The 20,960-nt window shown below is 61.6% G+C and overlaps 2 protein-coding genes and 1 long non-coding RNA gene across 3 annotated transcripts in view; 1 reads left to right on the forward strand and 2 right to left on the reverse strand.

The window, feature by feature from the left end:
* The window catches only part of MYO15A (myosin XVA), a 47,289-nt gene extending 42,782 nt beyond the window's left edge, over positions 1 to 4,507 (reverse strand). The window contains exon 1 of the mRNA XM_020914190.2: positions 587 to 4,507. Within this exon, the coding sequence (XP_020769849.2) occupies positions 587 to 4,132 (3,546 nt within the window). The 5' untranslated portion in view covers positions 4,133 to 4,507. The remainder of the gene's footprint in view (positions 1 to 586) is intronic.
* LOC110151009 (uncharacterized) lies at positions 2,894 to 8,196 on the forward strand. The gene is made up of 5 exons (XR_002317923.2): positions 2,894 to 2,995; positions 4,469 to 4,696; positions 5,051 to 5,194; positions 6,473 to 6,580; positions 7,674 to 8,196. It is a non-coding gene; the product is annotated as an uncharacterized lncRNA (long non-coding RNA).
* Positions 8,197 to 10,024: 1,828 nt separating this feature from the next.
* Positions 10,025 to 18,837, reverse strand: DRG2 (developmentally regulated GTP binding protein 2). The gene is made up of 13 exons (XM_020914210.2): positions 18,653 to 18,837; positions 17,771 to 17,931; positions 16,122 to 16,211; positions 15,555 to 15,615; positions 15,187 to 15,277; positions 14,605 to 14,677; positions 14,401 to 14,491; positions 14,169 to 14,266; positions 13,841 to 13,917; positions 12,833 to 12,921; positions 12,188 to 12,246; positions 11,084 to 11,137; positions 10,025 to 10,785 (listed from the first exon to the last, which is right to left on the reverse strand). Exons 1-13 carry the CDS (start codon positions 18,714 to 18,716, stop codon positions 10,699 to 10,701), a joined length of 1,095 nt encoding a protein of 364 aa, XP_020769869.1. The 5' UTR covers positions 18,717 to 18,837; the 3' UTR covers positions 10,025 to 10,698.
* Positions 18,838 to 20,960: the final 2,123 nt, after the last annotated feature.

Below are 20,960 nucleotides of genomic sequence, written 5' to 3' on the forward strand. Positions count from 1 at the left end.
GGGGCCTAGACAGACTCCTGGCTCAGCGTGAAACACTATGTGATCCCTGGGTCTTGGTACCTGCCTGCCCCGTGCAGTAAAGAGGCTGGAAACCTGTGTCCTAAGCCCTCACATTGAGACAGTCCAGAGCCCTGCAGCCCAGGAGACTGCCCTTAAGCAGGAGCCCCCAAGAGAGGAAAGACCCCAGTTTGGCAAGAGGAGCAGCATGTATGTGAATGGGGGTGGGACAGGGTGGTAGGCAGGGTCTGTAGTTTCATGCTCAGCCAAGATCTCTGCAGGGAGCTGAAGGTGGATGTGCATTCCAGGTCGGACAGGGACAGGGCTGCTTGAAGCCTAGGATGGACAAGATCCCTTCCTCCACATGACCTGCAAGGGGTTTCTGGAGTCTCTGTCCTCTGCTTGCCTGTGCCGGGCATCCAGCCCCTCATTCAACCCTCCAGAAGCTCCAAGAGGCTGTTCTCCCCAAGCTACAGATAGGAAGACTGAGGCCCAAGCAGGCAGCTGCTCTCCAAGGTCCTGAGAATGTCTCCTGCCCTGTTTCCGAGGAAGGAACCCCAAGCCCTCCCTCTCACCTGTGCCCCCATACCTTGCTCCACCAGCCTTTGGTGCCAACCTCTTCCGAGGGGCCCCCATGGGGCAGGCCGGCAGCTCCAGGGACCAGGCGACAGGAAAGGGAGCAGGTGGGTACTTGCAGCTGGGGTTGGTGGGCCTCCACAGGCAGCCAGAGGCGGCACCAGAGCAGACTCCAGGCTCTTGGCCTGGGGATGGGCTCTGGCTCCTGGGTCAGCTGGACAGGGGGCTGCAGAGGGGCAGGACCAGCTCGCTGGAAGGAACTCAGCTTCTGTACACGAGGCATGACCACTGCAAAACGCCCAGGACTTGCCTGGAGCTGTTCACCTGCCTTGGGCAGGGGTCCCAGGGCCACTGTGGGCACCAAGGGGGCTGGGGCACTGGGCAGCGTCCCCCACCGGCGCCATGGTGGCCATGTGGCTCTCATCTGGTCAGAAGCAGCCAGTGGGTTGGAGAGACTGAGCCTCAGTGCTTTCCGATCTGAGGGAGCATCCTTGGAGGGTGTTGGGGCTGGGGGCTCAGGCTCTGTTGGTGTCTGGGCGTCCCCTGGGCAGGCCTCTTCTTCAGGCTTCTTGGGGCTGGGGCTGGCTGATTTGGTCAGCTGTCCAGGCCCTGGGTCCTGGTGTCTCCCCAGGAAAACGCAGGTTGAGTCAGAGGCTGGGTCTTCAGCCTGGAGAGCAGCGGAGGGCACTGGGCCCCCGCGCTGGAGTAAGGAGCTTGAGGGCACAGGGGGTGGCCTGGAGAAGCCACGGAGATTGCCAGGGCCTCCGGGCCAGGGTGAGGGTGGACGCTGGATGGCAGGCATGTCCACATCCCAGCTCGGGGCCAGCGGGGGCACCGTCCAGGGTGTCTCTGAGTCCTCAGTCTCGCCCTGGCTCTCCGGGCGCTCAGGGGCAGCAGCAGCCGCCTGCCAAGACCCAGGACCCTGCTGCAGCAGGAAGGGCTGGCGGGGCCGGGGCTTTACGGCCCTGGTGGGCGGCTCACTGAGGCGGCGCCACGTGCGCGGGAGGCGCGAGGGTAGGTTGAGCGAGCGGTGCCGCAGGCGGGGACCCAGCAGAGGGGGCGGCGAGGGCGGCGTCGAGGGGGCCAGCAAAGGTGAGCGGAGTGCACCAGGGCTTGGCGAGGCTCGGTGTGGGGATGGGGGCTCCCGCAGCGAGCGGGGACGGCGGGGTGGTGGTGAGAAGGGCGGCCGGAAGGGGACGGCACGGATGGAGGGCTGTGGGGACAGGGGCCCCAGGGGTGAGCAGTAGCCCAAGCCAGGCCGGCTCCTCAGTGAGGGTCGGGGCGAGGGTCCAGGGAAGCCGAAGGCAGCCCCCCGGCGGCGCGAGCCCCTGAAGGACGGCCGTGGTCCGGGGAAGGCCAGTGGGTCGGGGAGCCCCTCGGGGATCAGGGGTGGGGGCTCTGCCAAGGCCCACCAACTGGCCTGGGGTGGGAGGGGCACGTGAGCCGGGGCGGCCCAGGGTGGCGGGTGCAGGCGGAGGGAGCTGTAAGGCGAGACGGCCGGGGGCAGGCCCGGGGCCAGGCCGAGGGGCGGGGCGAGGGTTGGAGTGGGCGCTGGGCCGGGGCCGGGGCAGGGGCCCAGACGTGGGGTGCGCGGCGGGGTCGCAGGGCGGTGAGAGTTGTTGTTGTTGTGCGCGCGTGCTTGCGCCCTACGCAGCACGATGGGCGTGCTGGGCTGCTCGGAGTCCATGCCCGCCAGCTTGTAGCCGAAGCGCTTGTAAGCTGCCTCCCTGACCGCCGGGCCTCGCACCCGGGCCTTCTGGCTGCCCCTGAGCCGCGGGATGGGCTCCTTTTCTGACAGGGTGTTTTTGAGGAACCGCGCCAGCGAGGTGGCCGGGCGTGGTGCGGGACGGCCGAAGTCCGGGCTGAAGCCCAGGCCCCGGGGGCCGCCGAAGGCCGAAAGGGCGCGCTGGAGGTGGCGCTGGCGCGACGTGAGGAAGCCCCAGAAGGGGTGGCCGTAGGGCACCGGGGACAGCGGCGGCATTTCGTCCTCTTCCTCGTCTTCATCTGCATCCCCCAGGGGCAGAGGGATGTCCAGGGAGGGCGGCAGGGGCACTTCCAACTTCTCCTTCCCGAACAGCTTCACTTGGGGCCGCGGGAAGAGGCGGAACCTGCGGATGAGGGATAGCTTGGACCTGGCAGGTTTGTCCATGCCCTGCTGCTCGAAGAAGGCGGCGCTGGGCAGGCGGAAGGAGGTGCCCGGCTGTTCGCTGCCTGCCTCCTCGGGCTCCTCCAGCTCCGCTATGTCATCCATCGGGTGGGCGTATGGGTTGTGAGGTGACAGAATGGGTGGAGGCACCCACGGGTACGCGAAGGCCGACTGCTGGGGCGGAAGATAGGGCTCTTCGGGGGGATAGATTGCCTGGGCCCCACCGTAGGTGCCTTCCGCGATGGGGACATGGTAGGGCTGCGCGTAGGGATCCAGGTGGGGCACCCCATAGGGATCCAGGTGGGGTGCAGCATACGGGAGATCGTAGGCCAGGTCGTAGGGTGGGTACGGCGGGTAGAGCGCCTCGGGTGGGGCGTAGGTCTCCGGGTAGTAGCTGTGTGGGTGCACCTCGCCCGCATAGGCGTCGTAGTAGCCGTAGGGAGACGCGAACGTCGACGGGGGCGCGTAGGGGGGCTCGTAGTCGTCGTAGCCGTAGCCGAAGGTGTAGTCGGGGTAGAAGGAGCTGCCGTAGTAGTCGGGGCTGTAGTAGTCGTAGGGGTTCTCGGGCACGTACCGGTGCGTGTAGTCATAGGGCGGCCAGGCTGGGCCGTGGGGGCCATAGGCGCCCTGGAGGGGCTCCTGCTCCTCCTCGTACCGGTACAGCGATTGCTGGTCGTAGTAGTCATCGCCCTCGCGGTGGTAGTCGTAGTATTCGCCCAGGTCCTGGAAGCCCTCAAGCCCGTACAGCGACCTGCGGGAGCCCGAGTGCCGGAACGGGGCCTCGTCCTCAAAGGGCAGGAAGCCCACGGGCTCGCCCGACGCGTAGATGCTGTGGGCGCGCGGAAACCGGCGCAGGCGGCCTCCCGGCCGCAAGATCTCAGCGCCCGACGGGAAGGGCAGCTTGCGCGAGCCCACGCGGGAGCCGGAGCGGTCCAGCCAGGCGTCAAGCGTGGCCTGCGTGCTGCCTGACTCCTCGGCCTTCTTGATGAGGAACTTCTTAGTGAGCCAGTTGATGGCCGTGGACGCCTTGCTGAGCGATTGGGCGCGCGGGCGCAGGCGGCCGTAGCCTCGCCGTCCGGGGAATCGGATCACCATGAAAGACGGTTTCTTGCCCTTCATGGCGCGCTTCTTCTTGCCCACGCGCATCTGCGTCATGAGCTTCGAGGTGGATTTGAGCACGGTGCGCGCCTTCTTCTTGCGTTTGGTCTTCTGGGGGCCTGTGTGGAGGCCCCAGAAGAAGGCTGAGGCGCTCCGGAACTGGCCCTTCTTGGAGATCTTGGGCGTGCGGTCTCGGAATCCCATGAACAGCCGCGACGTCCCCTTCAGGCTCCGCTTGGGCTTCTCCGGCTCCGGTGCCTTCTTCCCCTTCTTCCCTTTCTTGGCTTTCTTCTCATCCTCGTCTTCCTTTGCCATGGTGGTCACCTGCTCCCTCCCAGATCGTCTGGTGTCAAAAGCTCAGGACCTTGGGGATACGGGGACCTGCCAAGTGTCCTGCCTGTGGCTGGACATGCAGCTTCCTTTGACTCAGAGCAGCTGGGACTGGTCCTGTGGCCTGGGAAGGTTCAGCCAAGCTCCTTCTGGCCGGGACCAGGATTTCAAGGGGGCACATCCATAATTCATCTCCTCCGGGCTCCTCCTAGAGTTTCACCCTCAAGGCTGGTGGAAAGTGCCTGGGTGTTATTTACTGGAAGCGGGGGAGGCCTGGCAGGCCCATGCGGGGGCGACAACTTGGCCTTACAATCTCCACAGGGAGAACCATGCTGACCCCAGTTGAGCCCTCCCCAAGCCTCTGCTGACCCACCCACAGAAGTGAGCGCTTGGGTCAACTGGGCCCCAGAGAGGGGGAGCCTCCTGCCCTAAACCACACAGCAACTCTGTTCTGGGCCACAAATGGAGCCCCATCTCCTGAGCCAAAGCCAGACGTTTAAAGGCCAGCAAGTAACCCTGGAGGGGAAGCTGGGACCCTCCAGGTCCTAGGTAAGGGAGAGGGATGGTGGGCAAGGCAGGTGCTCAGGACTGCTGTCATTGTAACCAGAGCTGGCCAGCTCTCAGTAGTGTGAATAATTTATTGGGGGAGAACCAGGCTGCTGGCTCAGAAGGCAGGGCAAGAAGGAGGCATCTCAGTTCCAGCAGGGCTTGGTGGGGCCACATGCCTGGCCAGGGCAAGGGGTGCAGAGGAGCAAAAGCAGAGGGTGGGTGGAGCCTGGCTCTGGCTGGCTCTGGCCCCAGCTCTGTCGCCAATGGGCTGTGTGGTTTCGGGAAAGCCCTGTCTTCCCTGGGCCTGTTTCCTCCTTTGGAGTGAGTGATGACCCCACCCTGTCTTCTTCACAGAGGAAACAAGATGTGATGGAGCTGCTGGGCAGCATCCCTGACTGGGGGCACCATGTGTGTGGCCCGTGTCCCAGGCCCCTTCCTGGCCCTGCCACTCCTCTCAGTTCCTGCCGCTGCTGAGACAGCCCTGTGGCCCCCCTCCAGGTATAGCTGATTCCTCCAGGGTGGCCACTTGACCCAAAGCCATGTGCCCATTGTCTGGCCGGTGACCAGTCCACTTAAAAAACCCGCACTATGAGAGTCAGGGGCTGAAGCTTGTTAGATGAAGGGGGCCGGGGGAGAACTTAGGGGCCACACCTCTGGGACCCAAGACCTGGGTAGTCTCTTCCCTCCCCCACCTCTGCCCAGGAATCGAGGATCAGGGCCTGGGGAACTGAGGACAGGTTTCCAGCTAACGTCAGGCTCTCCACTCATTGGACTTCAGTTTAGTCCTTGGACCCCACAGCCAACTCTGTGATCAACTTAAGATTTTCCTTAGAGACCCTGGGGCAGAGGTGCTCTGGCCCTGGGCCTACCACTTGCCGACCCTTCGGAGCCTCAGTTTACTCAGCTATGAAATGCAGAGAGGCCCTTCTCAGACAGGAGAGGAGCCAAGAGGTGGGTGTGTGAGCAGATGCACCCCCTTCCTCCCCTCCTCTGACTCCCTCTGCCCCATCGCTTCCTTCTCTGCCTCTGCTTTTCCTCCCCCAAGACTCACCAAGAGCCCTTTGGTGCCCAGCAGTTCAGGGGATGGTGTGGGGGGCTGGGCCAGGGGCTCCTGGTGCCCCCAGGGAGTGGGAACCAGAGCAGCCAGGCAGCTTCCTGGGGGGCATGTGGGAACTGGGCCCCCACAGGGTGGGATCTCAAGGGGGCATCCACCCCCATCACCTCCTCTGGTGCTGTCCCCCCACCTCATTTTGGGCTGTGGCTGCTGCCCACTGGAGGGGACATGGAGCAGGGGTTCACTTTGAACCCAGACAGGCCAACACCCTGCCCCCCACTGCTTCTCCCGGAGGTGGTTTCCAACTGAGACCCTAGCCACTGTTTTCCCATGAGGGTCTCACAACAGGCTGTGGTGGGGGGACCATCCACTCCCCTCTCCAGATGAGGAAACAGAGAGGTGAAGTGACTTGTTCAAGGTCAACCAGCTAGGGACGGCGGAACTGGGCTCCGACCAGGTCTGGTGGTCCAGAATCACCCTTCTTAATAGGTGACCCTTGCCTCACGGCTCTTGGGTGCTCAGGCTATCATGTGGCGGGGGGAAGCTCCAGACACTGGGTGGAAGCAGGGGCTCAGCTGGCCTTCCAGGTCTGGGGCCGAGGGCCCAGTGCCAGTGGGAGTTGCCCGGGCCCTGTCCCTGCTCCCCCAGACCCCTCCTAAGCCTGGCCCCAGTCCCTCGGGACAGTGAACACTGGCTTGTCTGTTCATTCACTGGTTGAGAAGTGTTTGCTGGAAGCCTGTCCCGCACCAGGCGCCATTTAAGCACTGGGGACACAGCTAAGAAAACAGAAATCTACCCTCATGGAGCTGACATCCTGGGCAGCAAATAAGGTGAGTGAGTGGAAGATACAGGCAGTCGGATGGTTTGAGTGTTGGTGTTGAAATAATGCAGGGAGGCAGCACCAAAAGGGGCCTGGGCGAGGTACCTCGGAAATGATACCCAGGATAAGAATTGCAGGAGGGGAGGGAGGGAGGGAGGCCTGGGGGGAGCATGGTGGTCCTGACATGTTGGAGGAGCAGCAGGGCCAGGGTGACAGAGCACAGTGAGCAGCAGAGGTGGGGGTGGGTTCGGAGGTCATGGGTGAGCACTTGGCCAGAGCTGTGGCAGAGAAGAGGTGGAATCGGACCTCCATGGTCTTCACAGAATCCCTCCAGCCACTGCAGAAGCTGCTGTGGGAGCCACCACAGTGGTCCAGGTGGGCAAGGCTGGGGCGGTGCAGAGGACAGAGTGGGGGGGTGCCAGTGTGTTTGCAGGTGGAACCAAGAGTGCCTGCCAGGGTCCCTCACTGAACCGGGCGGGAGAGTGGAGGCGGCCAGCAGACAAGGCTATGGGCAGAGCAGGCAGGGACTGGACATCAGTCCTGCGCATGGAGGTCTGGGCCATCCACTGTCTGGGGAGCTGGCAGGAATTGCATGGATCAGAGCTGACAGCAGCCGTCAAGTCAGTGGCGTCTGGGTGGTGCCAAGGTTGCAGCTTGGCAAGACGGCACTGGGGTGGGGGTGTGCGGAGGAGTGGCCCCAGCAATGAGCCTGGGGCTGCGCTGCTAGGGACCGAGCCGGTGGCAGAGACCAGAGGGAGGTGTGGGGAGACCCTGCGTGTCACCCAGACCACCTCCTCAGAGCAGACGGGAGCCATGGCCTGGAGCAACTGTATTTGTGGTACTAATGGTAGGCTGCCTGGCTCTGTGTTCATCAGAGGGTCCCTCAGCTCTGGAAGCGGACAGTGCCCCAGTGCCCATGCTTACATACAGTCGAGGGGCCCAGGGAAGAGGCCACATGACTCGCTGTGTCAGACCCAAGATGGGAATGGGACCGACCCAGAGCTCTGAGCCATCCCCAGAACCCCTGGGGTCCCTCTCTGAGAACATGGGCTCTGCTATGGCTGAGCTGGCCTCTCTGAACAACAGTCTCTTCATCTGGACAGTGGACTTTGGAGCCCAAGGATGCCTACCCGAGGTTCCCTGCTGCCTGGCAAGTCAATGGCCGCAGCCCAGTGCCGGACTCCCAGACAAACACCAAGCTGCCAAGGACACCCAGCATGGGCAAGCAGAGGTGTGGCTCCAGGAGGGATCCCTGGGCCCCTTTCCCCACCTCAGTCTCCTCAAATTTCATGTGGAACTGGGGGCAGGGTGGCACCCTATAGCCTCTGAAGGGGGCTTTCTAGCTGTTGAGGGTCCTGCCTCTCTCTCAGGGTCCCCAGCCTTGGCCACAGTCAAAGAGCGGCTGTCAGGGAATAAGTCTCGTTCATTCATGTGTCACCTGCCACCTGCCAGGCACCGTGCGGGGCTAGGGGCCACAAAGTGGAGCAGAACCAGGCACAGCCTCCACCCTCCCACGGCTCCCAACGTCAGGGGTATACAGATATTAAGCAGAAAGCCACACCAATAAGGAGGGACTGTGGCCTTGGGAAGAGCTGCGAAGGCCAGGCTATGACGTGGGGGGGGGGGGGGGGGTTGAATGCTGCAGGGGAAGCCTGGAGGGCCCCCTGAGTTGCTAACTCTGAACCAAGATCTGTGAGATGAGGGATGAGTTCAGATGGAAGAAGGAACAATTTTCAGGCAGATGGAATAGCATGCGCAGAGACCAGGTTGCAGGAGGGATGGAATGAAGTGGAGTGCAAGTGAGAAGTGGCCAGGATGGCAGGTGGAGGAACCGGGTGAGGCTGGGGGCTGGGGCGGGACTGTGAGCCCTCCAGCAGTGGGGGACACGGCCAGGCTCTGAGCTGTTGGCGTGCTGCAAGCGTATCTGTGTTCTCAAAGTGGAAGTGACCAAGTGTGCTGAGCTGTACTACGTGCTGGGCCCCACATCTTACACCTCCCCCACGTAGATGCAGGTCTGTAATGGGTCTCAGGGAGATTTGGTCTCTGAGCTTTGGACCCCTGGCTGCAGAGTGTTGGGGGCCACTATGTGGAGACGGGGTGCAGGGACGGTGGCTGGGCCTTGGTTGGCTCTGGTAGGGGACATGCTCAGGTCAAGTGGGCAGCCCTAAAGATGGCCGTGTGAGCTGGCCTGGGGCCCGAGGCAAAGTGGGAGGTGTGGGGAGATGACAAGTCTGGTCTGGGAAGCAAGAGGTGTGGGGGGTGACCGTGGGTCCAGGTGGAGAGTCAGGGAGGAGGATTAGGTGGGTGTTGGGGCTCCTCCAGCCCCAGGGACACCTCCCCAGCACAAGGCTCTATGAGGGGCCAGGTCATGCTGACCTAGCCTCACGCAGACTAGACAGCATAACTCTGCTGACCACAGATCCAGAAGGCCCAGGACCCAACATGGACACTCAGACTGCCCCAGAAACAATCCCCCCATGTGGAGGGACGTGGGGGGCCACTGACCACAGCCCCAGTCATGCCTCCCAACCAGACACTGGCCAGGGACACCCGGACTTCTGGCCTCATCCCCATCCTTCCCCAGCCCAACTGTGGAACAGACAGGCCTGGAGGTGACCCCTGTGAGCCCAGGGCCCTTCCCCACATGTGAGGCAACCATCACCTGGGCAGAACCCCTCCCTTGGGACCTCGTGGCAGGGGAGGGGGCTGAAGTGAGCAGCCCACCATCAAGAGAACTGCACTGGGCCTTGAGCATCACGCATGTCTCACAAATGAAGAAAGCAAGGCCAAGATGGACCTCACAGTGCGTCAGGGCAAAGCCCCAGCTCAGCCACTGCGTCCCCCTACCCCTGCACCCAGGGGGCTGGGGGCAGACCCCAAGGGCCCAAGCCAAGTCACCTTACCTGGGTCCTGTGGCTCGCTCCCTGCCCACATGCCGGCTGATGGGGGGCCTGTGGCCAGGCCCCAACAGTGCGACCGCCAGTGGAAAAGCTGTCCTGGGAGAGAAGCCCAGCCCACCCCGCTGCCCGCCTGGGCCCCATGCATATTTAATAATGTCCATTATTCCTGTTTTGTCACTGGAAAGGAGCCTGAGCAGCTGACAGAGGAGCCAAGAACAGCAGGGAGAGCAGAGCAGTGGGCCTGCTCCATGCTCCAGCCCCTCCCCAGACCCCCTGGGGCTCTGTCCCTACCTGCCAGCCAGCACTGGGCTGTCCCCCAAGTGTGTTACCATCCCCCCGATCCCTGGGAGGGCCCCTCCACCCTGCCTGCAGAAGCAGCAGGAGCCAACCCGCTCTCACTGCAGAGCTTCCTGGGGGTGTTGGCCACCCTCCTGGCGCAGAGCCTTGCAGAAGCCCCCACTCCCCCTCGACCCCGCACCCCCAAGCCCAGGCTCCACCCACTCACTGCTGCCTCTGACTCTCAGCTGGCAACTGAGTTCTGCAAACTTAACACGTTGTCCTAGTAAACAGGAATCGTGGTTACCTTTTTATTTCAGAAAGGAGAGCCAAGATTTGGGGAGGGAATGGGGTTCAGAGAGAAAAGAGTCCAGACTCTGAACTCCCCACCTTAGGGGTATCAACCAGGCTGGGTCCTGGGTTTTGTGCTGGGCAGGAGCTGCCCTGAGAAGGGGTGACCCTTCTGGACTGGTCAGGCCGTGGAGGGCATGAACTGTGCCTTTAAAGCCCCAGATCTCTGGTTTTTATCACAGGGCAGTCCTGGGTGGGTTTGCGGTAGGGATGGGTGTTTGTCTGGGGCAGCCCCCTCCCTAAGAACCAGAGAAGCTAGCAGGAGCTGAGAGGCCCCCAGGACACAGGAAGGCCTGGGTCCCCGCCCGCACGGAGCCAGCTTCTGCACGGGCCCCAGCGCGGGGAGCTGGGCAACCACCTCCCTCTGCACCAGGAGTGGGGTGGGCACAGGCCCAGGGACCCACATTCAGGACCCCTTCGGGGCCCATCTCACAGGAAGCACCCCGGCCGAGTCCACCCAACCTCATCCTCCACCCAGTGAGTTCCTTATCATCTGCCCACTGAAGAAATGCGGAAACAGCAGACATGAGCCCCCTTCCCAGGGTGTGTGTATTCTGCTGGTTTGGGCTCCAGTGAGTCCCACGGGTGGGGGTGGGGGGCGCTACTTCTTGACAATCTGGATGACGTCCTCGTGCTCCATGGTGTGTGTCAGGCCCACCCGCTGCGGGCTGTACTTGGTGCTGGTGCCCTGGGGGGTGAGGGGGCGCTTGTCAGCCTCTGAAGCACCTGGCTGAGGCTGCACGGGAGAAGGGTGGGGCAGTGCTGGGGTCTAAAGTGGGGGTCCCAGCACAGGCAAACCCTGCAGCTTCAACAGCAGGACTCCCAGGAGTCAGACCACCCTGGATCCCAAAGCAGGAGGCCCGTGTCTGGTCTGGGTCAGCATGTGTACTGTACATCTGGACAGCAGGACTGACGGACACCCTGGTCCCCGCGTGGGAGGACAGGGGCACCTGTCTGACTCCGGGGCCGCCCTGCCCGAAACTCACCCACACAAGCGCGTACTTGAACTGGCTGGCGAGTGACCGGTGGATGCGGTGGCACTGGGGGAAGGGAGAGTGGGACAGTGAGCCTCATGAAGCCTCAGCTCACAGCCACTCGGATGTTCCCGCTTCCAGGGCACCCGCGGGCTGTGGGGCCACAGGAGGACCCAGGTCCTAGAAGAGGCCCTCTGCCCCCATGCCAGAGTGGCAGCCCTGACAGCTGCTCCCTCAGATGGGCAAGCATCCCAGGGAGCGAGGCCCTGCAGGGCAGGCCTCCCTGGGCCGAGACCCAGGCCCCTCTGCAGCAAGCCTCGCCCCTGCACCCTCCGTGCCAGCTGGCAGCACACGGCCCACACCCCATGGTTGCTCCTGCCTCTGGGTCTCTGTACCTGCCACCTACTGCCTGGAACACCCTTCTGCTCCCAGCTTCTCTGCTTTCCTTTCTGGCATGGCTGAAGCCCCACAACCTCTGGAGCTGGTGGCCAAGGGCCTGAGAGGGTTGGGGTTTGTGCCCACAGGAGATGCAGGGGGCAGCGACAGGGAGGGCCAGCTCCCAACGGCACCTGGGTCAACAGGCTGCGGCCCCATCCCTTGGTCACTGCAGTCCCCCCCGTGTGGGACTGTTTAGCTCTGGGGTTGGGGGACTGGAGTCTGCCAACCACAAAGTACCCGATTCTGGCAGGCAGTGGTGCTCCTTTGTTAAGCACAGACTCCCTGGTGAGGGGGTGCAGGCAACACTCAGTCCCCTGGGGTAGTGGGCACATGGAAGGGCCAGCATTTGGGGTACACGACTTGGAATGAACCACCTGGAATTGCCCAGGGTGGCAGCTTTCCTGACTGAACATTTGGAGGGCCCCGAGGACCTGGCAGCTCTGATGTGACAGGATGGTGACGACCACTGCTTCCTGGGCATCCCTGCGCCGGGCAGCAAGCCTGTGCCCAACCCGTGGATGCTGCTCCACGCCCCTGACTACAGCCGGGTGGTGGGATGCACGCCCAGTGCCTGACTGCACGTGGCTGAGGGTCGGCTGAGGGCCCGGAGGACATCAGACAGGACCCCGAGGGGACAGGAGGGGCTCCCCACCCCTGGCCCAGGCAGGTCTCACTCACCACGTGCTCCACAGAGGCCCCCTTCCGGAGAATGATGGCGTCCGTGAAGTCCGGCCTCTCTGCACGGGTCGGGGGGTAGGTGGGAGTCAGCAGAATCAGGGTGCGATGCCACAAGGCTCCTCTTTACAGGGAACAAGGGCCCTTCTACTCTCCACCGACTTCCCCCCTACTCTCCAGCACACCCTCACTAAGAGTCCCAATCAGGCAGGCTCTACAGCCTCGACTCGACACGGAAAAGCAAAACACACCCCCGTCCCGGTGCAGACCCCTGCAAGACTGTCAGCCATGAGAGCCCTGGCCAAGGGGACCCACAGGAGAACCTGGGCTGGACCAGCTCCAGCCAGGCAGCTCGTCTCCCTCTGCTGACGCTAACTGCCCAGACTCAGCTGTGAGGTGTGTGCTCAGGGGTGGGACTTGGGGGAGGCTCCTGTGCTACTGGGTCCCTAAAGCTTGGATATGGGGCCTGTTACCGCGGGGGAAGTCACTGCTGGGCAGCCTCCCCCTCAGCACCCCCTGGAACTCAGCTTCTTGTGCCACTAGGGCCCACGTAGAGGATGGTGCTGGCTTGGAAACAGGAGACACTCTCACATGGAGCCTGCTAGGCCAGGGTCAGCAAAAGGGGGAGGGCGGCTGCACCGGACTCACGGCCTCTCTTCTTGGTGTAGATGCAGGTCAGGGCCAGGTACTCCCACAGCATCTCCAGCAGATAGTCCAGGTTCAGCTTCATGCCGCAGCTGCCGGGAGGAAGGAGGGGTTGGTGAGAGAGGCCCTGGGGCTCCTGGTACCAGGCTAGTATGGCCCTGATGGTGCTCAAGGCACCGACAGCTCTTCAGCCGCCATGCCTCCCGTCACCATCATGCTCCTGCCCACAGAGCCCAGCCATCTCTCTGGCGCTGTTGGAGGGGCCCAGGGTACTTGTGACCACCAGGGCAGCTGGGGGCAGAGGATGACTGCACAGAGCCCTACTCCCCGGCAGCCCAGCAGGGGTTTCAGCAGTAGGGTGGGCCCTGGCTTGGTCCTGCCCTCCCCTGAGGTGAGAGTGAGCACATCAGGGTGGCTGGTGGCCCAGGTGTGGCAGCAGGAGGGGAGCAGGTGTCCTGAGGAGTGACCCCCGTGCCTGCTGCTCTCTATGGATGCTGGGGATGCCCAGGTCGTGGGCCCAGACCACCTTCCTGGTCCCCGAGGTCTTAACTCCTCAGAAGCCAAGTCTCACTGTGGTGCTACAGAGAGCGTGGGTGGAGTCAGTGGGCGGCGGGGGGTGGGGCATGAGGCCAGGCTGCCCCCACAAGGCCCCTGCAGCCATGCTAAGCCAGGGCGCAAGTGGCCCCCGGGACTCACTCCTCAGAGAAGCCCCACCTGAGGATGTTGGGACCTCTCCCTTCTGGTGGAGATGACAGAAACCATGTCTCTCAGGGCCTCAGCAGCAGCGGGCTACAGCCTGGGGCTCCCTGGTTAACTAAGCCATGAAGCCCTAACCACTCTCACCCTGAACCTCGTTGGATGAAGTCCTGTTTCCTGAACCAGAGCTCACCCCACATCACCCCGTCCCAACCTGGTCAGCGTGGGACCCAGCCCAGGTCACAAGCAGCCCTAGGACGGCCTTCTGCCTTGGGCTACACAGAGGCCAGACACATTGGCTCTGCTCAGCCTCACCTGATGACCACGCTGTCGGGTTTCCGGGCCAGGCGGTCCACTTCCTCCATCGAGATCTGGTCAATCTTGTTATAGACCTAGGGTTGGAAAGGCAAAGGGTGCTGGGGAGGGGAGGAGCAACGCTGTGTGGGACCAGACCCCACCTGCTGCCTCAGGGAGGGGGAGGGGGGTGCAGCAGAAGGGGCCTGAAGTCTGGCCCCTAGAGACCAGGCTGCACGCCAGGGTCAAGCTGGGTGTGCCTGCATGACTCAGCGGTCCCCAGGGTGAGGCTCTTGCTAGGCCACCCGGGGTGGGGGTTCCTCCTCCCACAGGGCCTGGCGCCACTTACATACAAGCACGGCATGTACACGCGGTTGCCCACAATCACGTCTATGAACTCATCTGGGGAGCAGTCTTCTCGGAAGAGCACCTCGGCATTGAAGATCTCTGAGGGGCTCAGGTTAAGGATGACCTGTCCACCAGCAGCCCCTCGCCCCCACCCCCACCAGGAGGGCCCCAAACAGGCGGTCTGCATCAGCTGCCCCACCCCCACCCTGCCCCCGCCCTTCTGGTGAGGATGCTGTACTCGTGCAGGATCAACTGCACCAGCTTCTCTGAGCACTGGGTCAGCGTGACCGTGGAGTTGAAGGAGATGCCGCCTCCTTTCTTGGGCTGGAGGAGAGAGGAGGCACCACTGACGGAGGGGCAGCTGCAGCCCCGCCCTACCCCATGTGCTGATAGCCTAGCCCCCAGCTCGCGCCCAGGTGACAGGTGATGGGCCTCACCTTGAAGTAGATGTTAGGCTTGTGCTTGTTGAGGCGGATGCCCACCGACTCCAGCTCCTTCTCCAGCAGAGACCTGGTGGAGCCCCACGGCCTTCACAGGGATCCTGGGCAGGCTGCACTGCCTCCACATCACAGTCAGCCTCCCACCCCATACCTGGACAAAGACCAGCCTTCCGCCCCACACCACCAGCTCCCGAACATTGCTTCCAGCCACCAGAGATAACGAGAAGAGCCTCGGAAACGCTGGCCAGCCCAAGGGGAGATGGGCTGGTGTGCCCTCAGCCGGTCAGGGCATGAGCAAGGCTCTGCTGCTTGGGGCTGGGCTCCTGGTGGGTTCTGGGCAGCACTCGGCGCACCTAGCCGGCACGGCACAACCCCAGCCTCCACACACAAGCCTCTGGAGGAGGCCACCCACACTGGGGGCCGCTGTGGACCACCCTGCCCCTGCTCTCATGTGTAACAGGGCCAAGTGCCCCTGGACCAGCCACCAGGAGTTCAGGGACACAAGAGCTGCAGCCAGCGTCCCACCATGCACCCCAGGGCTTCCCTGGGCGTGCCAACCTGCCTCGCCCCACCACAGACCTCTGAACCTCGCCCTTGGTGGCGTCCAGCATCATGATGACGACGTCAGCTGTGCGGGCCACAGCGATCACCTGCCGGCCACGGCCTTTCCCTGGTCAGGAGTGGGGGGGACTGGTTACAGTGACAAGCACAGGGCTATGGGACCCCCAGCCCAGGGTGCCCAGACTCCTTCCCTTACAGACCCACAAAGACTCTGTCATCTGTCACCCTGGAGCAGGCATGTCTCTTAAACCCTGTCCTACTCATAGAAGATGTGAGTTTTAGGAGGAAGCCGACATCAGCACCTGGGGAGGAGTAGTGCTCTCCACTGCGCCCCTACCAAGGGCTGAGCCTCCACCCCCACCCCCACCATCCACTCCTGCCCCTACCTTGTGCTGCGCCTTCGATGATTCCAGGGAGGTCCAGGAGCTGGATGTTGGCGCCTTTGTACTAGGAAGTAGGAGAGGAGTGAGGGGGAGCCGGCGGGCTGGGAAAGGCCCAGCTGAACTTGGCTCAGCCCCAGGGCCAGGTGTGAGCCTTGTTCCACCCCAGCCAGCCCAGTGCAGACCATGTCCTGAGAGTGGAGAGGCCTCCTGGGAGGGGCCCACAGCAGTCACTGCTGGTGGTAACAGTGCTTCAAAGAAACCACCTCACAGGGTAGGTGGGAGGTCCAAGGCCACAGGACCCTGGGTGCCCAGAGCTACAAAGCTTCACGGAGAACAGGACCTGGCTGGCCAGCCTCAGGGAACCTGGGAGGGCTTCACACTGGCAGACCCTTGGAACCAGCCTGAACTGCAGGATGGGCCAGGCGTCTCTGGGGTCCCGGTAGGCCCAGTTCCCAGAGGTGTCCATGCTTGAGGCCAGGGCAGTTCAGCCAAGAGCCTCCCTCCCAACCCCCTCCCCCTCCCACACACAAGCTCATCCTCTCTTCCGGGACCCAGCAAACCCCAACTTACTTCAATGACCCCAGGGATGCAGGTCAGAGTTGTGAATTCATAGGATGCAGCCTCGCTGGCGGTGGAGGTCATCAGACTTAAGAAGGTGGACTAGGAGAGAGGAGGCCATTCCAGCGGGAGTCGTGCCCTGCCTCCTGGAGAAGCCCACGCACTGGGGGACCACCCCCCCATCACCCTGGCTGGGGTGTGATGACAATAGCTGCAAAAGTCACCTCGGGCCCTGCCCAGTGGGAGTTGGACATCAGAGGGCCCTTTTGTGCCCAAGACCTCAAGCCTGTCTCAAGTGAGGGACACAGGGACCTGGTTCCTAAGAGGGTTCCCGCTCTATATCAGGGCCCGTCCCCAGCTCCACGGAACCCCCAGACCCTCCTGGGCCTGGCAGACTTGAACTGGGTGACAGCCCCATGGCACAAAGCTGCTACTCCAGTGAGAGCAAAGAGAGAGGGATCCTCCAGCTTGAGACAGCTGACTGTGGGGGAGGGTGAGTGGGAAAGGGTCTGGATGGACCCTGAGTGTGGACTGAGAGACCTGGCCTTCAGTCCATCTCTGCTGGAGGACCCTGGACCTCCTCCTGATCCCAACCTCATGAAGGAGGTAATAAAACGGGGAGCACGATGACCCCAGTGATAGACGCTGTGCCAGAGGCCAGCAAAGCAGTGGGAAGTGCCAAGAAGGCAACCTGGCCTGGCAACTCCATCCTAGTCAGCAGGAAGCCGGGAACAGCTCACTCACACCCTCAGGCCCCCAGAATGGGGCCTGTGAAAGAATCACAGTCACACACTCTCCACACAGGATGCCTCTTAGAAACTTCAGGAAAGATAAAAACCTGGTTGTGCAGACAGGTGTGAGCAGGCAGGCAGCCGTGAGAGTCACTGTTGCCAGAGGCCAACCTGGGGAACATCCCTGAACCCGCCTGACCCCTGCGGGGCTGGGGGGTCTGGGCTCTCCTGTGCTCAGGGCTCTGACTCCCAATAGGGCCCAGGCCCCAAAAGCATAGCCCCTGGTCACTAGAGTGGCTCCTTCCAGCCTGGGCTTCTCATCTGGGAGAGAATGCCTTGCAGATTGGAAAATAAGATTGAGGGAAAAGAGTAAGATGGATGAGTCCCCAGCAATGTTCAAGGAGTCGGAGCCTGGCTGTGCTCACTGGCCGCCTGCCTGGGGGCAGCTGGGCACCGAGGTTGCACCCGGCCAGTTCAGGGCCTCATTGCCACCCATCCTCCCCCTCCTGCCACTGTTGCTGCGCCCCGGGCCCCACCTGGGCCTGTGAGCTTACTGTTCCTTCCGCCTCAAGGTCCACTCCTCAGGGCTCAAACACCTGCTCACAGAGCAGTCACCCCAGCTCCCAAACCTGCCCTTCCCGCTCTCCTGCCCCCCACTTCCCAGCTCGGGGGCTCTGAGGGAGCAGGGACAGAGCGTGCCTGGCATGTGGTGCACACTCAGTAAACGAGGCCGAGGCCAAGGCCAGCAGAGCCTCTCTGACTGGGAGGTGACAACATCCCCGCAGGGCTGACAAAGGGGTGCAGCCTGACTCCGGAGAGGCTGGCTCTCCTCCGTCTGTGGAGTCGACTCAGAGGCAGGGAAGAGGTGCACCCGAGTGGGAGCGGAGACAAGCTACCTTCCTCCTGAGGCCCACGCTGCCCATCACTGACCTTACCCACAGAGGGAAATCCGATCAGTGCCACACGGGCATCGCCTGACTTCATGACATCAAAGCCCTCTCCTTTGGACGAGGACGATTTGGATGGTTCCAGGAGCTGGGCCCGATACTTGGCAAGTTTGGCCTTCAGCAGACCAAGGTGGTACTCGGTGGCTACAAGACAGAGCACAAGACGGGAGGTAAGTGTCCATGGTGGGCTGGGAGGGACCCATATGCTCTGAATGCTGGCCGGGAGGCCCCAGAACCAGGCAGCAATCGTTGTCAAGGAGATCAGAGGAGAAGAAAACCACCGCTCAGTTACAATGCCCTTGGCTCTGCACTTAACTTAGGACAAAAATCTTACTGAAACCTGGAGACCCACTGTCAGGGGTTCTCAGTCCGGGCGGTACCACTCCTGGGGGCATTCTGGGTGTGTTTTCTGCTGTCGCTGGGAGGATGAAGTCCTTCAGTACTCATCAGGCAGCGGCCGAGGAAGCCAGCTGCCCTACAAGGTCTAAGTACAGCAGAGCCAAGAACTGTGAGGTGACTTCCCAAGCTTGGAGACCGGGCCCAAAGCGAGGTCCGCCAGACTCAAGTCCCGATCGCTTCCACCTAGCGGTTCCAGGCTGCTGGCGAGGCTGTACCTGTTGGGTCTCCTCCTGGACGCGCCCCACCCCCCCCCCCTCCGCCCCGACTAATGGACAGAGCGCCAACTCCCCAGGCCCAGCCGCCAGGAGACCCGGGTTCGAACCCCGACCCTGCCTATCCAGGTCTGACGCTGCTCCGAGAGCTGAGGTGCTCCACTCGGCCCCGAGGTTAGGGCCTGATCCCTCCCGGCCCCGACGGCTCCCGCCCGCCGCCCTGACCGGAGAGGCCCCGCAGGGCCGGCCCTCACCCTTATTCTTCTGCGTGCGGGCGATCTCCTTCTCGATCTCGGAGATCTTCTCCAGGATCCCCATGGCGACAGCTGAACCGGGTGCACCGGCCGGAGAGACGGCAGCAGACCCCCGAGAGCTGGCACAGTCTGCTACGGCAGACCAGCGTGCGCCGGAAGCCCACGGAGAACGGCGTCCCCGTGCGCCTGGTGCTCGGGGATTCAGAGTCCGGGCGTGAGACGTCGAGGGGAGCGATATTAGTTCCGCCCGCTAGGTTGGCGGGGGCTGAGGAAGCGAGATGGGCCAGACCCGGGCGGGGCCCGGCCGGCGGGGCGGGGCCAGGCGAAGGTGGGCAGGAACGGGGCATGGAAGGTAGAGAGAGACCCTCCGATGATGGACTCCGCATTGCGGGTCCCCAGCTCAGCCGGCTTTGCTGGTGTAAAGAAAAGGCGCCGAGCTGAAAGCCTAGTGGCTTCTTTTGCGTTGAGGTTAAACGCGTGTCCCCAACTTCGCCTTCCTACCTGCCAATCAGATGCCTCCTCATAGGATGCAGTCGAGACAGCATCTCCTAAGTGCAATCCTTACCTAAAAATGCTGTGTCTGAGTTTAGACTTGAGGAAACATCAAACAAACTAGAAAGTGGTACGTTTTATAGGACAAGTGGGCTGTCTTCAAAATTGTCAGTGATATAGGTGGACGGGATGGGGGAAGGATTGTACCAGAATAAAAGATGTTAAATATAATGTGTGAACTTTGCCTGGATTCTGGTTGAAATTTTTAAAAGGAGTTATGAGAAGACATTCTGAGGACAATTGAGGAAATTTTGACTTTGGATAGAATGTTAGATATTACGGTTGTTGTTCTGTCGTTCGGTTGTGTCTGGCTCTTTATGACCCCGTGGCTGGAAGTCCAAGGTCAGGGTGCCAACATGGCTGGGTTCTGGTGAGGGCCCTATTCCTGCCTTACAGACCGCTGCCTTCTTGTCGTGTCCTTACATGGCCTTTCTTCTGGGAGTCTGCACCAGGACGAAGGAGGGAGACAGAGATACAGCTCTTTGAGGATGCTTTTTTTTTTTTTTTTTGCAGGCCACGAGACATGCAGGATCTTAGTTCTACAGCCAGGGATTGGACCTGGGCTCAATGCAGTGGAAGTGCAGAGTCTTAACCACTGAACCACCAGGAAATTCCCTTCTGTGTGGTTTTTTTTAAATTTTTTCTTCTGTGTGTTTTTAATACAAGGTTGTGAGTGGGGGCAGGATATTGGAAATCATGCTGTGTTCAAATTCAAGGTTCATGTGAGCTTGGTTAAATTTCTTAACTTCTTCTACACTCTAAAAACAGGGGTAACATGGTTGTTGTGAAAGTGAAATAATAATTTGCTTGCTCGTAAGTCCTCCTTGAATGCCAGAGCCAGTCAGTCGAGTCTCCTTCGTGGTGGAGACTCCCCACATGAATCTTCCCCAGATTCAGCCCATGTTTGCCAACGCCGTTATGCACAAGGCTCTGGGCTGAAGAGGGGTGTTGTAAGCCCAGCTTGCTCTTCTACTCCACTGCTGACAAAGCCACGATATGAACCCTGCAAAGTGCCTGACCCAGCAGCTCAAGCTGTTAACAGCGGGGCTGAGATGTGAAGTCCAGTGACTGCAGGGTAACAGACTGCAGGGAGAACACCTACATGTTTGGCTCCATGAGGTTCACAGGTGATGGGAGGGGAGAGCCTTTGGGAACTGAGAGGTACAGGCAGGTGTGGAGCCCTGGCCCATGGAGAGGGGGGTCTCTGACCCCAGATGCAGCTCCTGGCTTCCACTGCCACACTTGTGCCCATGGAGGTATGCTATCGATTTACACTTAAGGACACAGAAATGTCCTTAAATGTGACTCACCTTCCAAGAACCCTAGGATCTCTGCTGTTGTGTCTGCTTCACTCACAATCTCCAAAGGGTCTCTTTCTTCATAAATAATGTGGAATCAGGCCACTCCCAGGATCAAGAGAGAGAACCTGAAGATTAAACCAGCCTTTCCTGCTTGGAAGGTCTGCATCCTCCCAAGCTTGGGAAGCCAACTAGGAACCTCATGTGTTCACATCACCCGAGGAATCTTTTTTATTATTATTTGGCTGTGCTGGGTCTCAGCGGAGTCATGTGGGATCCTTTGTTGCAGCACACGGACTCTCTAATTGTGCCTCTTGGACTTAGTTGCTGTGCAGCATGTGGGATCTTAGATCCCCAACCAGGAATCAAACCTGCATCCTCTGCATTGCAGTGAGTTCTTAACCACTGAACCACCAGGGGAAATCCCTCGCCTGAGTAATCTTTGTGAGTTGACAAAA

The sequence above is a fragment of the Odocoileus virginianus genome, chromosome 17 (assembly GCF_023699985.2).
Source record: "Odocoileus virginianus isolate 20LAN1187 ecotype Illinois chromosome 17, Ovbor_1.2, whole genome shotgun sequence".
NCBI classification, from domain to species: domain Eukaryota; kingdom Metazoa; phylum Chordata; class Mammalia; order Artiodactyla; family Cervidae; genus Odocoileus; species Odocoileus virginianus.

Excerpts from the sequence above, each read along its gene's own strand:
- DRG2 (XM_020914210.2), bottom strand. The coding sequence starts at position 18,716 with ATGGGGATCCTGGAGAAGATCTCCGAGATCGAGAAGGAGATCGCCCGC. Across the intron at positions 17,932-18,652 it reads CCGCACGCAGAAGAATAAGG|CCACCGAGTACCACCTTGGT; the intron begins GTGAGGGCCGGC and ends TCTGTCTTGTAG. Across the intron at positions 12,247-12,832 it reads CTACACCAAGAAGAGAGGCC|AGAGGCCGGACTTCACGGAC; the intron begins GTGAGTCCGGTG and ends CGACCCGTGCAG.